The sequence below is a fragment of the Pseudopipra pipra genome, chromosome 1 (genome assembly GCF_036250125.1).
Source record: "Pseudopipra pipra isolate bDixPip1 chromosome 1, bDixPip1.hap1, whole genome shotgun sequence".
Lineage (NCBI taxonomy): Eukaryota > Metazoa > Chordata > Aves > Passeriformes > Pipridae > Pseudopipra > Pseudopipra pipra.
The window spans coordinates 66,677,233-66,694,909 of NC_087549.1; the positions used below are offsets into that span (position 1 = coordinate 66,677,233).

The 17,677-nt window shown below is 35.6% G+C and overlaps 1 protein-coding gene across 6 annotated transcripts in view; it reads left to right on the plus strand.

Annotated features, from left to right (window-relative positions):
* PTPN3 (protein tyrosine phosphatase non-receptor type 3) overlaps window positions 1-17,677 on the plus strand; it is a 163,757-nt gene that overhangs the window by 114,518 nt on the left and 31,562 nt on the right. For all 6 annotated transcript variants that reach the window (XM_064659957.1, XM_064659941.1, XM_064659942.1 and 3 more), the window contains 5 exons: window positions 3,544-3,678; window positions 5,184-5,360; window positions 13,883-13,906; window positions 15,860-16,058; window positions 17,019-17,096. In XM_064659957.1, coding sequence (XP_064516027.1) covers window positions 3,544-3,678; window positions 5,184-5,360; window positions 13,883-13,906; window positions 15,860-16,058; window positions 17,019-17,096 — 613 coding nt within the window. The remainder of the gene's footprint in view (window positions 1-3,543; window positions 3,679-5,183; window positions 5,361-13,882; window positions 13,907-15,859; window positions 16,059-17,018; window positions 17,097-17,677) is intronic.

Below are 17,677 nucleotides of genomic sequence, written 5' to 3' on the forward strand. Positions count from 1 at the left end.
GATATCATACTTCAAATAGTGTCTTAGACTTTGGTGGCTCTCTGACTTTTCATACTCTCATGACTCTTTATATACTGCAGAAATTAATACTGAGTGGACTGGTATTACTTGTAAATGAAGTAGTTAACCCATGAGGGCTGTCTAACTGTCGGAAGTTTGATAAAATATTGTGTTTTCTGCTGGAGTGGAATTCCAGGCTTTCACCTAGTACTAGATCATAGCTAGATGGTCTGGTTTCTAGATAATAGAAAACAAGTTGTTGTATGAACAGTATTCTAATTTTCTATTGGTTTACAGATCCATACTTTTAGAATTAGCTCCTTTATGGAGTGATATGAACTTGTTCTTTCTATAGTGGATGTGTTGAGGAGGTGACTCTCAAAGTTTGTAGGGTTGTCAGGTCCTGGAGTCCTTTATTTCTCTCAAATTTGCAAAGAGATTCAAAATCCCAATCCTCCTATATACATATATACACACAGGGATTGCACTGCATTTGTAATGTTAGGAAAGAAAACAGCATGGCTTCCAACGGGTCCCAGTTTAGTATTGTTCCAATTTTTACTGAACATTTTATTTTTTAAAATCTGTTGTTACAGTTTCTTAATAGCCTGTAGCATGCAGGATAGTTCTCATTGTTGATCTGAGTTACTAAAACAGAATTCTCTTCAAGTAATTTCGTGTTCCAAGGCCCTGTGTCTGCTGAATTGCTTACTTAGTCTCTTAAAGAATCTCTAGGGTGATCTCTTTGTGATCTCTTCCATCAGCTTAATTATATCCTCTGTACTAATGCATTCTTTGGCCCTATTTATACCAGCAACAAGCATGAAGTTTAGGATCCACATGAGGAAGAAGTGACTCAGCAACCATTGCTATGAAAGATGGCTAAAGTACAGAAGAAGCAACAGTAATTTTGAAAGGCTTTGAGTAGTTCCTATGAACTTGGCCAATGTCACTCAGCAAAATTAATTTCTCAAAAGATTTGAGAAAAGGGGTGAACAAGTAACTTTTGAAGTCATATGTCACATATTGAAAATTTTTACTTTCCTAATTGTTTGTGATTGTGGAATGTTGTAAGAGACAACATGAGTTTCCATGTTGCTTTTCAAGGATGGCTCTGATCTCATGGTGGAAGCTACACAACGAAAAAAGAGATTCTGCATTCTCCCTTATGAAAGGGATCAAATTTTTGCATTGCACAAATCAAACAAACACAAATAGACAAACAAAAACACGAAATAAAACACACAAAAACCTCACCAACCACATCATGCAACCCTGGAGGTTTTAAGATTGACTTGTGTTCAGTAATTCTTTCAATGCAACTTCTGTCAGCTTTAAAGGTGGCTACAATCAGGTTTTACCATCTTAAGTATCACAAGTTTTCCTATGGAATTTGTGGCTTTCTTATATTATGTTCTTCTACCTTATGTGAGGCAAATAGCCTGGCATTTATTGCATCAGTTCAAATAGTTGAACTCTTGCAATACTTGAGTACAATCTCTTATTTGCAGATCTCTGTGCCCTTCTAGATTCTTTTAGCTTAAGGTACTAGTGAATTCCATTTAAATTAGGCTTCTGAGTTGTATAAATCACCTGAAAACCTTATTCTAGGAGCAGACTGAATCACATCTCTCAGGTTCTGAGAGGTTAGTTCATTCAATGCTTCTGGATTGAATGCTGAATAACCTCTCCTAGGCACATTCTCATTCTTTTCTGAAAAGCTAAAATTGTATCTATTTTTTTCACCAAGGATAGCCTCAGTAATAAATGAGAGAAAGGAACTGTCACTTCAAGATATTATAGCCCATTCCAGAAAAGCTTTGGCAGCCTCCCAGAGTGTTTGCTGAGAAATATCCTGGTATTTGGCATCTGAAGGGCAGCTACTTGGAGTTTAGGAGATTATTTATCTTATGTGTCTTAACTGAAATATCTAGAGAACATACTGTATAAGTGATTTTGTGGTCAGGGTTAGGGGTTTGGGATTAGAGTTAGGGTTTAGGGCTCTGGCTTCCGTCACATGAGTAATGTTGCACTTCAAAAGTCAACTGCATTGGAAAATGCATGAACAGGCACTTGTAAAAAAGAAAGGCTGATTAATGTGTAATTCTTCAAAATGCATTTTTCATAATGCATCCTCTTTTTCCAATCTCCCTCTCTGCTCCAACCATGTAAGCCTTCTTTGAAAGAACTCTTTGTTTCTCTAGATGACCAGAGTAGTTGGTGCCTTGTCACTGGTATTTAAAAGAATTAGAAAAATAAATTGGATAATACAGGCAAAAGCTTCTCCTGAGTTCATGGACTTTTTTTACTAAGCAAAAAACATTCATGGGTAGCTGATTTTGATACGCAGACAGTTCGTATTAGTTTTCCCTCTTTGTTTTTCATACTGGGAGAAGCTTTAAAAGTACATTTGGAAGATGAAGGAATTGATTTCCTTTAAAATCATGAACAAGATATGTGAAATACTTCAGTGTATATTAAAAAAAAAGTCTTGGATTGCATTTTCTTTTACTTATAAAAACAAAAAGCAGTACAATGCAAAGTCTGCTTAAGGTTTGATATAGTGTGAGTAATATCCATGGCATAAGCAATATTTTTCTCTTAATGCCATGTAAAATTGAGACTTTTCAGCTCTATAGCAGAGTACTCACATACTCTTTGCTATCCCAGCTGCTCATTATGTACAGCTCAGGTCGTAATAAGCCAAAGGTGGTTTCTCTGTAACTCATAAATTGCTTGTTTTCCATGAGAAATCAAGGATGAGCAGCTTATTTCCCTTTTCTTGTGGAATGCTCTATAAAAAGAAGCATAAAAGTTAGTTTATCTCAGTTTCAGTCTACTTAAAAATTTTCCTTATGCTGTATAATTTCACTAGTAATACATTTTTATTGCTTTCCTATCTGAGGTTCTGGTTCTGATGCAACCCTTATCTTGTCAGAATCTTGTCCCAGGAAGCAGTCTAGACCTGGAGATTCTATTTGCATGTCAGATCTTTTACTAATGACTTATTCCTATAAGGAACACATCACTCAAATGTGACTTCTTTCCAGAAATAGTGTTGCCTGGTGTAGCTCTTACTTGATGAGGCAGCAGATAGATGTGTAAAGTTGTCCTGTGAGCAGTGAAGCTGTTGGTGAATTGTTATCCCTTTATGCATATTAACAGGGAATCTCTAGAATATTTTACCTGTATTTGAACTGTGTTTTGTCAGGCACTTGGTTCAGTGCCAGTAGGACATACAGATTTCCTTTTCCCCTCTGTCTTCTTAAACACAATTGGTTTAAAAATCATTCTTAGAAAAAGTTATTTTTACTCAGACTTGTGATTAGCAATGTAGCAGGGATTAACAATCAGTTTTATTGGCACAAGTGAGGGACAGCAGATGTCTCTGGGAGAATGTAAATGCATAAGTAAGGAGGGGTAAGCACAGGGCACTCTTTAAAACATACGAATTGTAAAGTTGACTTTCTTAAGTGTATTTTATTTCATTTAAGTTTTCTAGGCAAAATAATTCACATATATAGTTGTTTTGTTTCTTTTCAGGTCTGCAAACAACCAGTACTGCAGAAAAGTGATAGGAGGGATGGTTTGGAACCCATCTATGAGACGGTCCTTATCTGTTGAGCATCTAGAGACCAAAAGCCTTCCTTCTCGATCACCTCCTGTTACCCCTAATTGGTAAATCCAGTTTTAGGTTTCCCAATACCTTCTAACCTCCTACTGTTTCTAATTGTGTGCACTCTAGCAGAATAATTATGTAGTGTGTACATATATATTTAAACATTGTCATTCTGAGAATAGATATGATGATAGAAGAGTGGGTATCACTTACCTTAACTTCAGCAAGGCTTTTGATACTGTCTGCCAAAATCTTATATCCAAGTTAAGACATTATGTTCAGGATGAGTGGACAGCAGGGTGGTTTGAAAAAAACATTAAAATGGTTGGATGACTGGACTCAGAGGGGAGTTGTTAATGGATCATACTCTACCTAGAGGACAATAACAAGTAGACAACTGTAGGGATCTGTCTTTAGACGTGTCCTACTTAACATCTTTATGATCTGGAGGAGGCAATGGAGTACTTGACCATAAAGTTTGCAGATGACACCAAACTGGAGGGATGAATCAATAAGCCATGTGATAGGGCTGCCCTCTAAAGCGACCTTGAAAATCTGGAGAAATGGCCCAATAGGAAATGTGTGAAATTCAGTAGAGACAAACTCAGAGTCCTGGGAAGGAAGAACCCAGTGCAACAGTATTGTCTGCAGTGCTATACTCTGGAAAAGGGCCTGATATTCTTCATAGGCAGAAGTGGTACACAAGCTGCCTGGTGTGCCCTGACAGCAAAGAAGTCCACTTTAACCTGGCAATATTAACAGAATTGTAGATGCTGAGTCAGTGGAAGTGATAGCCCCCTTTTGCTCAGCACTTATTAGACCTTATTAGAATGCTGCAGCCCTTTAGTGTCCGCTCATACAAAAAAGACACTGACAATCTAGAGTGAGCTCAGCAAAGCCACCAAGGTAGTCAGGAGGCTGCAGCACTTACCCAATGAGGAGAGGCTGAGATAACTGCACTTGTTCAGCCTGGAGAAGCAAAGGTTTCCCAGATGCCTAATAACAGCCTGGCATTACTTAGGAGGAAGCTAGCTAGAAGATGAGACCAGGTTCTTCAGTATTGCATGGTGAGAGGATGAGGCAACAAGTAAGTGTTGAAATAAGTGAGGTTCTGTCTGGATATAATGCAAAAACGGCTTCATCACATGGACAGTCATTGCTTGGAGAAGCTGGGTAGTCTCATCATTTTTTTGAGATATGACTAGATAAAGCCTTAAGCAACGTCCTCTGGCCTTAGTTGACCCTGCTCTGAGCAGAAGATTGGACTAGATGACCCTCATATAAGTCCATTCTGACTTGAATTATCCTATAATTAAAACTGTAACAGTATAGGTTGCATTTTACAGGGGGGAAACACCAAATCAGTTCCGTGTACTGAACCTAGCAGTGTATCATTGCCTGGTATACCATACAAAATGCTTAAAAATTTATTATTTAAAATGAGGCTTATAGGCCTGCCATGAAGATTCTGGTCATAACTGCAATAGGATAGAAATTTTATTTCTATAAAATTTTGTGAAGTATTCTAATCTTCCCACTTGTGTTTGTATTCTGTATTTTAAAGGCGGAGTCCTAGACTACGTCATGAAATTCGTAAGCCACGACACTCATCTGTAGATAACCTTACAAATGAGATTAGTTATATCACTGAAACAGAGGATGTTTTTTATACATATAAGGGCTCTCCCACATCGAAGGACAGTGATTCGGAGTTCTCTCAGAACCGCAGTCCACAGAGGAGGTAAGGATTTCTGCAAACAATCCACTGCCTGTTTTGATTTTTTTCTAAAAGCACCAAACAAAAAAATCAAAGACCTTTAGTGTAAAACAATCAGCATAAGTTGTAATATTAAGATGGGTTCAATCAGTTTTCTGTTTGCATAAACTCTATTTTGACCAGTTGCTGTACTGCAAATGCCATGACACAAAATGACAAATTAAAAACAAACCAACTCTTCATCCCTAAAATTCTAAGTAAAATTAGAGAAACTATTAAGGCCTGCCTGTGATATTCTGTTTCCTAGTAGCTTTTGCAATGCTTTTCTACCTGACATAAAGTCTTCTTTTTTTGTGGGGGGAAAAACTGAAATCTTATAAGAGTTCACTCATATTCCACACCATCAGCTGAGCACTGTCAGTTGAAAAAGGTATTGCATTTGAGTAAACACAAGAACATAATAATGCTAGTGGTCATCCATTTTTTTCTTCTGCAGAGGAACTGTCAATGGCTCATCTAAAGGCAGTCTCTGCTTTTTGCATTGAGTTATTTTGGCTGTATTCCTTGATGACCAACTTTGTTCTCCTCTATAGTGGTCTTCTAGCCACTGCTATGTTTGCTTCCAGGGCTTGAAGCACCTATCTTTGTGCTCATGTATTACATTTTACGTGTGATTTCCCCATATTTCTTAATGAATATCTTCAGATTATCACAATATTAACTTCAGAAATAATGTACAAAGACATTAATTGTTCAGTCCCAAAAAGAAAACAACTACCTTAAAGCTTTGAGCTGGGGGGAATGCTATGTATTAAAATGCAGGTTCGTTTGTACTGTTACAAAACGAAAATGGTTTCTAGTGATGCCTAGTGACTTAAAGGCAAGATGTATTTTGAGAAGCAATGTCTTAATGGAAGCTGATAGGACTCACCTGCCTCTGTGACAGTATGCAGCTGGTAACTGTAGCTTTTAATTCTGGATTGAAACTGTTTTCTTTAAATTTTATACTAATATTGTTATTACATTACAGCAGAGAGTTTTCTATGAAAAAAAAGAACAATTGACATGTGGTATGCATATTTGGAGTTTGTCACTGGGGTGTTCTAAATTGGTTTTCTATTTTTCTGATTGGAAGCCAGCTGAACCTTAATACTACTTATTAGTACTGATGACACTAGTAGCCATGATAGTACATAAGTGATGTCTCTAGATGTTGTGAATAGTCATAGATAGGAAATCATGTATTTCCTGCATTTTAAAGTTTGCAGATGATACGCTTTAAGAAGTATTTTCTGAGTAAAAATACTGAGAGATAGGCATAAGAAGAGATGATGATGGTAGATGCTGTAGACAGAAAACTAAATTACCATGCAGTGTTCTGTGACTGGCAGATTGTGACCTGCCAGTTGGATTTTTATTGGTTTTTACTTTTCTTTACTTCCCATGTAGTTTTTCCCTTTCCTTTCTGTTTCAGTTATCCTATACCTACTGAGAATAGGTTGGAAAAGCCTGCCTTTATGCTCTTTCTCAGACAGTGAAAATAGGGTGTCTTAAATTTGAAAATAACACATTCCTTCATTTTCTGAGCCCTAAATGTCTGTGCAGTGTCTAAGTAATATCACTCACTTTGGAGATAATTACTGTTACTACCTCATATAAACCAAATTTTCCATGCATCTTAGCCCAAACATGTTCTTGGTTTCTTGGGTATGTTTATAATATTTGATACTCTGCAGGTAAATGACAAAATCCTTGCATAAATCTGATGAATTTAAATTCTAAGTTGTGTGTTTTGTAAGAAGAATGTAATGCAAGGAATGAATGATCCTTTGTTGTATTGACTGTTAGACTTTCGTGAAGTAAAATGGTCACTAACAATTTCCTTTTTAACAACTGAGGTAAAATACAAAGTAACTGTAGAAATAAAAAAACAAAAGCTTTTTCTCTACACTGAAGTTTTCACCTGTTTATGTTAGTTCACCTTCCAGTTTTTCCTTTTGCATTTTTACTTCATTTTTACTTGCTTCGCTCCCCTTGTTGAAAAATGTAAAGTAAAATTAAGTATGTATGCGTAGTAAAATTTTTCTTGCCCTGAATGCTTTATTGATAGAAGGAATCTTACCCTATCACCTAAGTTAGTTTTTTAAGAAAAAAAGTTTACCTTGTATATCTTCAGTATTGAATATGGACACTTGCTCTGGACTTTTGCCACGCATCGGGAATATTTAAATATTAACTATAAAAAACCTTCCAGTGTACTGATAAATCTTGTAAAGTCAACCTACCCATTTTTGCCATGCTGGTCTTCAGTAGATTTGAATTGACATAACGGAAATATGCTAAGGAAAAACCCTCAGATTTGCAATTTCAGTATTTCTCTTTCATTAGAGGAGAGCAAAGAGTAGCTTCTCATAATACTGCTAATACACATTGGCTTTCGAGGGCATTTTTTACTGTGTAGCCCACTGTCTGAGACTGTTGATAAAGGTGTTAGTTAATGCTAATTATAACTGCTGGATAGCTTTGGTCTGAAAAAAAATCTGAAACATTTTGGGAGAGCTACTAGGAAACAACTGTAAATGCTGATATTTAATCACTGAATGGTTATGTCTATCTTAATAATAATAATAATACTAATAATAATCATGCAACAGCTTGATTTCTGTAAAGTAAACATCAATTTAATTTACTATTTCTGAAGCTCAAGACTGTGCAAGCTGCAGTTAGCATAGAATATGGCTCTTCACTTATTTTTCCAGTTGCCATCAGCATTTCAAGGGTGGTCGATAGTTTTTACCCTTTTTCAGCTTTTTTTCAAAACAAGTGGTCCAAGATAGACCTGCTTTCAAAGTGATGTGTTGTGATGTAGTACTTTTTGAGGTAAATCATAGATAAACTCATGTAACAAGACTTGCTGCCTACCTAGTGCTACCAAGGCACATTCAGAACCTTAGTGGATATCAGAAATGTAGAAGCCACCACTGCTGGCAAAGTACATACACCTGAATTTATTTCCCTATACACTCTTTTTCTCTCCTGACAGTACCAAGTATATTTATTTTCTTAATAATCGATTTTCTTCCTTGCTCTATTTACTCACTCACAGGAATCAATCAAGGTCTATATTCTTTCTATAAAACAGTACACAATTTAGAAAACAAATTATCTTGAACAGCTCTTAGTTTAGAGAGCATAAAACATAGCAGTTGTCAATATTTCTTCTTCAATTTCTTTAAATATATTGTACTGTATAAACATGTCAACATCTAGAGCTATGTTTGCTGTTAAATATTTTAAAGGAACATACTGGAGATGAGGGTCAAGAATATTTGGTCATTTATTATATTTCTCTGAAGGACAAAATGATTTTTTTTTTTTAAATATGCTTTGTGTGAATGTTCTGCCTTCTAACTGAAAGTTGAGGAGTATACTGCAGTCTCTGACTGGAAAAAAGAAAATTGGAAAATAGAGCAAACCATGTGCACAGGTGAACTATAGAAACCCAGGGCAAGCTTGCGAGCATTGTGTTATGTATAGGTAGGTTGCTTCTGCTACCCAAATTATCTAAGGTGCTTTCACATTCAAGAAAAATTTGAGGCTCAGACATAGTGAAAAGGAGCAATTTTTCTCTCTGATTAGTGTCTGCAGAAAAGATTGGAGCTGTCTATTACATATGTAGTGTAGACAAAAAATTACTCCTCTCAAAATTAACATCTATAATAGAACTTTATTCACAGGGCATGAATAGGTTGCCTATTTAATGTAACTATCTCAAATCACAGCTGCTTACAACACCTGTCAGAGAAAACAGTGCTGAAAAGGACTTCAAGAGCACTTTTGTTTAGCCCCAGGGCTCCCCAGTGTTTGTGAAGAAAGTATCCCCTACCAGTAGTTCTTGCTTTTTGTTGCCCTGCTGCTGTGCACCTCATCTGACTGCTACTGCGACTGAAAAATTAACACTAACATAGACATGGAGCCTACACTTAGCCTTCCAAAGTTTCATAGATTGCTTTCTCTGCTATGTAACACTTCGTTACGACTGTGCCTCACCAGTTCAGAACAGGTAATCCAGTCTATCTTCTCACTGTATGTTGTACTCACTCTGTCACTCTATTTGCACCATGCCTACATGCATATGCACATGGTGCTGTTATTATTTTGGCTTTTAAAATTATTTCAAGAATAACACTGAGATAAAACATACCAAGTAATGAGTGCATTTGTTTGATAACAAGTTTTCCAGTTAAAATTTGCTTTCTCTAGTCTTGATGCAGCTTCCTTGAAGATGTTTTCTTCGAGAGGTTTGCTTTTGCTTCATTGAAGCACTGTTGCTACTGACTTCTCAGGATCCCTTCCACCCTAAATTACTTTAAGTCTAAAATTCTACTTGTTATAAATGCAACGTATTCCTTCATAAACTTTTCTCTTAAATGGTTGTAAAGCTATAAACCTCTTTTAACTTATATTGTAAAACTGTCTTTTGTTAGTGATATGGATGGCATAATGTGTACAACCCCAGAGTTGGAGGGGAAGGAAATGGAATGATGAACTAGTGTACAAAAAGGAAATTCACTTGCACTGTGCTATGAATTTCTGGAAGTGCACATACGTTCCTGGTGTGAGTGTGATGCATCATCTGGTGAAGGTATTGCACTGAAAATAGATTTCCTGAACGGATGCTGCATTTGTTCAATTCTTTTAGCTTACCATTTTGATAGACAATAAACTGTAGCTGCATAGTGAGCTTTGGTGAATGTACTATAGGAACACATCATTATTTTAACTAAAATACAATTTCTTTTGTAAGCAAAACTTTTAAAACTTTACTGTTGATGAAAATACTCTTCAGATTTACCCAGCCGTGTCCTAGTAATTGCTTTCTTGGTATAAAATTGCAAAAGATTATAAATATCCCACATTTTAAACTGTTATTTATCCTTAGTTCTTAATCATATACAGATATGATCATTTCTTTGTTCTTAGAAAATCTATTGCATTTCACAAAAGTTCGTTGTCCTCGTTTGTATACTCCAGCCTTTCTTAAGGAATATATCCTAAAACTAGATGGTGGATCTGAGAATATTTCAATTAGTTTTAAATTAGGGTTTTAAGGCTACTATTAATAGACTAAGTTTTATGTGCTTTCCCACTCAAATATACACAAAAAATTGTACATAGGTATATTTTGGTTAGATGTAAACGTCTCTTTTTAAATATATATCCTTATTCAAATACACTACACTTTCCATGCCAGTTCAAAAAGCTACATTTTGCATCCAGATGAAAAGTTTTGAAGTTGAATTACAAATCTGGGATGAGGCAAATGTTGCAGCAATCCAAGCAGTTACTGTGTATCAGAATACATGAAACTTTCATATTAAGTCAGTAAACTGGAATATGGTCAATAGTGGCAATGCAGAGTAACAAAGTATCCCTTTAATGGTGATGGCAACAGTTTACAAATGTGAATGTTTGGAACTTCTAGAAAATCACTGAAAAACTTGTGTATGTCCTCAAGTTTTTCTGTAATGGTACTCTTATATATGCAGCACAAAGAACTTGTGTCACCTTCTTACAGTCTTTCACAGAAATGCTGAATATTCTGTGCATAAACTTCTCTAAAAGACAGTAGAAAAGTGTTTCTGAAAATATCTTCCACTTGTTTTGCTTATGAATAATAATCCCAGGTTTAATGGTAAGTACTCTAAAAAGTGGTAATTGAAATGCTGGCACACTCAATGTCCCCAGCCCTCCAGGTGTTACAATAAGAGAAGCTTTAAGAACTTCAAGAACAGCACAAGGGCAAAACCTACAGATGTTTCCTTCAGTTGTTTGTAAAAGGAGAGTTTTGCTACAGTGCTATTGTTTCACTTGTCCCTTTTCTCTTGGGGTTTTATTCTACTGTAGTTTATCATCCTCAGTTCTCAGAATAGCAGAATTCACTGGTAGGTCACACCAAAATGGGGGGGAGGGGTCTTTCCTTAAGACCTTTCTATCCTTCTGACAGAAGAGGAGAGTTAGACTTCTCAGGGAAACAGTTTTAGTACAAAGGTCATTATCAACAGAGCAATCCATAGCGAGTGCAAGGTTGAAATGACATAGTTTTAGATATATTGTGAAGTGAGAAAGAGAAATTACCTGCAATTTTGAAGTGTTTGCTTGTTAGCTGCACCAATGGAAAGCTTAATCTCCTTGCAAAGAAGGACTCTCTTTCTCAATGAAAAAGTTGAGTGGCTGGTCTGGTAAGTGTTGTCTTTCATTGACTTAAAATTAAGTCCTTGTCATATGTTGTGAAATGAGGAAGATAGGTCAGTAAAATGTGTACTACTGTGTAGCCAGAAAATATCATCTAGGTATTCATGTTCAAGGTATTTTATCATATTTGTGAGTAATTACATGCTAGAAATACTATTTAACTCTGTTGTCGTACAAAATTCTGCAGCTCTAGCATGCTGACCTACTAAGGACTTTAGGAAGATGCAGCTGCATTGTCTGTGATGAATTCTTCTAGACTTCGAGTTTGGTCACTTTCTCGGTCAAATATTTAGTTACGTTTCTTCCCATTTCAAAAGGTTGCAGAGTTTTCAGTAACTCATTTAGAGCTAGTATGTTTGAATTAAAGTGTAATAATTTAACAGATAAATCATCATCAAATAGTACTAAGAATTTATATCTCACATTTAAGTCTCCAAAGCTATTACTGAGATAATAGAAAATTTACTGTACACTTATACATGGTATAATAATTTTTTTCTCAAATTGCCTCTTTCTATTGGGAAGAAAGAGGGGAGATAATATCTTAAAATTGGGACATTGCATCTATTTGCATCACAATTTTATGCATGTAAATTTTTCATGAAGGCCCTTTAAAGAGTTCACTTATGGCAACTTGAATTCTGCACAGAATGTGGCAAAATGTAGAAAAGATGTACAGTTTCATTGTTCTTTGCCTCATCAAAAAATCTGTTAGCTTAAATGAAAATAAATACAATGTTTCTTTATTTTTAGCCTAACTTCCTAAGGAAAGAAGGCTTATGTCCTAGCACTGCCTGTCTGCCTCTGTTCCTGCTTCAGAACATTTGGACAATGCGGTCAAATGTAGTGTAGGAGCTGAATTTTCAAAGGTGCAAAGTTTTCTGCAAGATTAGTGAAAGTCAGTGACTAGACGGTGGTGGGGGGGGAACCAAAACCTTAAGCTGACATTCTCCTCTCAGTACAAGTTCAATGGTTGTCCCATGTAGATATGGGCTGGTCAGGGAGCAAGTGAGTACACATTCCCATAGGATCTGCTTATATTTAGGGGGTAAAAATTCTCTGGCAATTGTGGACAAAGAGAGCCAGAGGTATTTGTGGGAAAGTGGGGGTGGATATCAGTGGAGTCAGAAGTTGGGTATGACTGCAATAAAAAAGGAAGAAGTTAATGTTTTAAAAATATTAAAAGTATATAGAACCCAAACCTCTACAAAGTCCGTGGGGATCAAGTTTCACCATCTCTGCCTCTCAAGGAAGAATTTCTTCATGTTGTCAAATTACATATAAGGAAACCTAACTAGACTGATGCTGTTGCTATTTTACCTGCAGTTTTGATGAATCATAGTACATAATTCTTAGTATTGAGGATGTTTTAGGGAATGATATTTGAAATTTTAACTGTATACTGTGAACTGCCTCCTATTACTTGACAATCAGCAATTCTACATTCCAACTGAACTACTTCACATTTGTATTTTTCCAGCATGGACTTAGACCACTCCAGGCTTTTTAGTCACTGCTTAATTGAATTTGTAAAGCTGTCCCATCCGCCTTAAACTTACTTTGCTTTGCAAGCACCTTTTTGGTAAATTTTACGTTAAAATTTGCCTTAGTAATACAGTTATTGTTTTAATTGATGTAGTAACATTTAGCTCACTGTTTCAGGTGATTTCTGATGAACTTAATTGAATGCATTGGAAAAATGCTATGTACTGCAAATTTTGATTTCCGTTCTAGATCGTCCTCATTTGATGTAACCACTTCTGCTTTTGTTATGCTTTGTCTTAAAGTTCTCTGTAAACACTTGCTCTGCTCTCACATCATGAGAATGACCATTAGAAATGTCATGCTTCTGAAGTCTCCTATGCTCATTTCTGGTTACCTAAATATAAAGAACTTTCTGTGTTTTGGCATTTTGCAAAATACTGTCAGTGATGTCTGTAGTCATTGTGATCTACATCTAAAGCTTTCTAAAATGACATGGTGTGTCTGGCTAAACAATTGCCCCTGTAAACTCCTGCATAGTTCAAGTTGTGGTTGCAGATGTGTGTTGCCTGTAGTTGGGCTTGTGCCAGAAGCACGAGTGAGTGGTTAGAACTGCCCTGGGATTTTTGTTGAGTGTTTCATAAATACCATAGTTATCTGATTCAGACTTTCAGCACAGGGTTAAGTAGTTTTTAATTTACTATGAGCATAACTTTTGGCTTTTTTTTTTTTAATTGAACTTTAGTTTTTGTTTTCTTGAAGATTTAACTTGTGATCATTTAATGTTAGTTTTGTGTTGTTTTTAACAGGTCATCTGAACAAGAATCACCAAAGTGAGTTTTCTTTAAACTTTCTACTATAGAATCTCTAACTTTAGGACTAATAGTGAAATACATTACTTCAAGTGATTTTTCAAGGTAGTGATCTTGTATGGTTAAAAGACACAAATAAACATATGTATAAACCAAGGAAGATTGTAAAGATTTGTGGGGAAAAAATATATTTTGGGGTTAGGATGTGGAAAGTCTTAAGTTCTAATAGATACCTAATCACTGTTAACAAAAAAGTTGGTTAAAAACTGTTGCAAAACTTAAATGATGCAAAAATTCACTGGTGGTTTTATCTAGTGACTCTCTATATAGTGCCAGATGACATTAACTGAAATATATTGTAATATTTTCCTGATGTTATTTTTTTTTCTACATTGAAAAATTGTTATGATCTGTAATTTCAACTTCTAAGTGAAATGGTTTTTTAACAATTGCTATGTTCTGGAAAACCTATTAGATTGTATTTACATATATAATGTTCTTCTGCTTAATGCAGACCTCGAAGGAATCATGAAATGTCCTGGGAGCTATCAGATAAAAACATCATTTTGACAGTATGATTCCTTTAAGTGTCATTATAGTTCACTACTTCAAAGTATTCTGAAATTATGGACAGCAACAAATAAATAAGATTTCCCAAACATTGAAAACATATTTTCTGTAATAACTGAAAAATCTGCAAATGTTGCACAAAACACCTCATTCCCATTGCCAAGTACACATAATCAGTACTCTGGCAAGAATATGTTTGCTTGATGGCATCTTTCAGAACATTTACATTTGTTGCAATCAGATTTTTCTAAGCTGAAAAATAAGTGTTTGCATTATCAAAGTTCACTGTAATGCAAGTCCTGTCTGTTAAAAGCCTAAGGTACGTTCTTCTCTAGCGTAGTATTATTTCTTTATTGACAGCTAGCAATGGCTGCTGGAAATGGTTCAAAAAAGCTCATGTACCAAAAAAAGCTCTAGTACCAAAGCAGAAGTAAATGTTTGAATTTACAAATTTTAATGCCAGGGTTTACCAGCATATACTTCTACTTTAACACTGTCAGAATTTGACGGTGCTATACCTAAGCTTTCCCCAGGACAGATATTTTCACATTAGAGAGGATTTATCAAGAAGGAGCAGTTATTCTGTATGAGTTTGATCCAATTAAAGGAGAGGTTTGGTTTTATTAATGGTCTGCATTTCATCCTTTTCATAAGAGACAATGTAGCTAAATGAATATTTGAAAGGTCCTGGAGCACCATCAGGCAACTTGGCCAATTCTCAGATTTGAGCGTTTTAATTAGTGACTTTAGTTATCCTTGAATGTTGAGGTTCTTGAATGCCAGATCTGCACCTTAATTTAATTCTGGTTTGTTCTACGTGGTTGTAACTACTCAGTAACACAATATATTAACTGTAATTAAATCTTTCATTGTCACTTCACTTCCTATTTCTCTGACAATTTACCACAGCTTTTCTGCAAATTGCCTTCTCCCACAGGGATAAGTTTGAGATGGCACTCATAAGAAGGAGGAATTGCAAAAACAAACAAAAAAAAAAAGTTGCTTTTCAGGAATGAGAGTAGAATCACAGCAAAAGATTTTTCATGGGTAGAGTTGGCAACTGTAGTGCCTTTCACTTGCAGTTCAGCTCTCTTTATGTGTTACCATGATTGATTTACTATAGCACTGCAACAGTACCTTTCAGTGCTAACATCAAAATATTTTGCTAAAAGTGGTTTTGCTACTCTAGTTTTGCTTTGTCCATTCTTCTAGATGTCCACTGATCAAATGATAGGCTTAACTCACACTTCAATCCTGTTTCCCTGAACCTCAAGAAGTGGTGTTAAATCTAAGTATAAAGTTGTCTTGCTTTTTTAACTGGGCAGTACATTTGTATGTTTTACTATTTAATTTAAAAATCTGAATAACAATATCTTTTGTAATATTTATCCTTTTTAAATAAAGGAATGTATTGGATAACAGTCCAGCGCGAAGTTCTCTGACCCATATCTCACCTAAAGCCTTGGCTCAGTCTCCCAATGGAGTTGGCAACATTTCTGGCTCTTACCCTTTGGAAGGGGTGGATAAACAGTTCTTAGAAACATATGACAATGTTACAAAAAGTAGCTCAACAGAAGATTCCAGTCAGTACTACTGCGATAAGGTATGTTCAATTGTGTGCTTTTGAAATTAAAGCCAGTAGTGAATGTAACTTTGAATTGTAGTTTAAGAATGAACAAAAGTTGTGGTTTATATATTAGGATGAGCATGTTTTGTGCACTAATAAGAATAGATCTTGTCTTACTACTCAAATTTATCCAAGGTTGTGTATACAGTATGATTGACAAGCTTGCCAACTTCATTGATTTCCAAAGTGTCCAATATTCTAGAAGCATCTGCAGGGGAAGTTCCTAGTGGAATAGGAATACTCACGTGATTAAATCTTATTTCCTACAAGGAGAAAGATCAGATAACTCAAGTCGCTATGTGTCTGAATAGCAGGAATATCTCTGCTTTATCCCAGGTGTGTGTTAAGGATGGCTAAAGATCATTTGAATTCTGAACTGACTGGAAAGCAGCTGCTCCCCACTAATGTTATGGTAGTGGATCACTTTTCTCCTGTCTCCAGCCTGTTCCAGAGGCGTTCTGAAGAACTTCCTAACCTACCTGTCCATTAGCTGCTGACACCTTTTAATCCATCTGCTTTGTGGTTCTGTTGCAGAAAATAAAAATGCACCCATATACAGGAGAAAAATCAGGGGAAAAGTAGTTACTTCATAGTTCTTAGAGTAGAATCAATTCTACTCATGGGTTGCACTTAACATTTTGGTGACAACAGATTGAAAATGTAATAGGAGTTATCAATCGAGAAAGCTAAGGTGAGAGTAGCGGTGTTAGTACAGAGCAACCAGAGAATGTTTGCTGTGAGGTATGTTGCTATTTTTACAATTTAAAAGATTACTACCATAGGTATATTCTACAACCATATCCTTTTCTTATTTTAAAGGTGGATTTACAGAGTGTTTTTGTTCAGCACATCTAAATTTGGATGCACTATTCCCTATTTTGCTGCTATTTTCTTTTAAAAATTAGAAAATCTGTGGGTTTTTTCTATGTATTACAGAATGACCTAACTGAAGGAGATTTACTTTTGGTGCGTATCATACCAGATGAAGATGGGAAGTTTGGATTTAATCTAAAGGTAAACAAGCAGTCTTTTACATATTTTTAAATACTTTTTAAATATAATGGTTTGAGTTTACTTTTTTGTTTTTTTAATGTAATGATTTGGAGAAAACAGTATATTCTGCAGGAATTTCTCGTGTCTTTAGAAGTGACAGCCTAATCCTTAAATGCTAAAACAACACTTAGAAAAATAAGCCACTACTAGTTCTCTGGTTTGCAGTTGCATATGCTATGGGCATGGCACATTTCCAAAGCAGACTGCCTATTTGGCTGCTTAAATATGAACTTGAAAGCCTTATTTAAGGCATGAACATTTGAAAAATTGGACCTCTGTATTGTAAAACAATTTAAATAGTTTGTGCTATTCAATTTAATATATCTATTGTAAATCCTATAGGAAAGTTGAAAATTAATTTCTGAAGAAAATGGAAATTACTATTAATAACTGACTATTGTAAATGTTTTACATTCCCTCACTGAAATTCCATTTAAGCAGAGTAGTGTAAATTAGCAGGGCAGAGTTTGATCTTTTCATCTCGGGCATTTATTGGTGCAGCAGTGATCAAATGTCATGTGAAGAGAATAAGGGAGTACAGT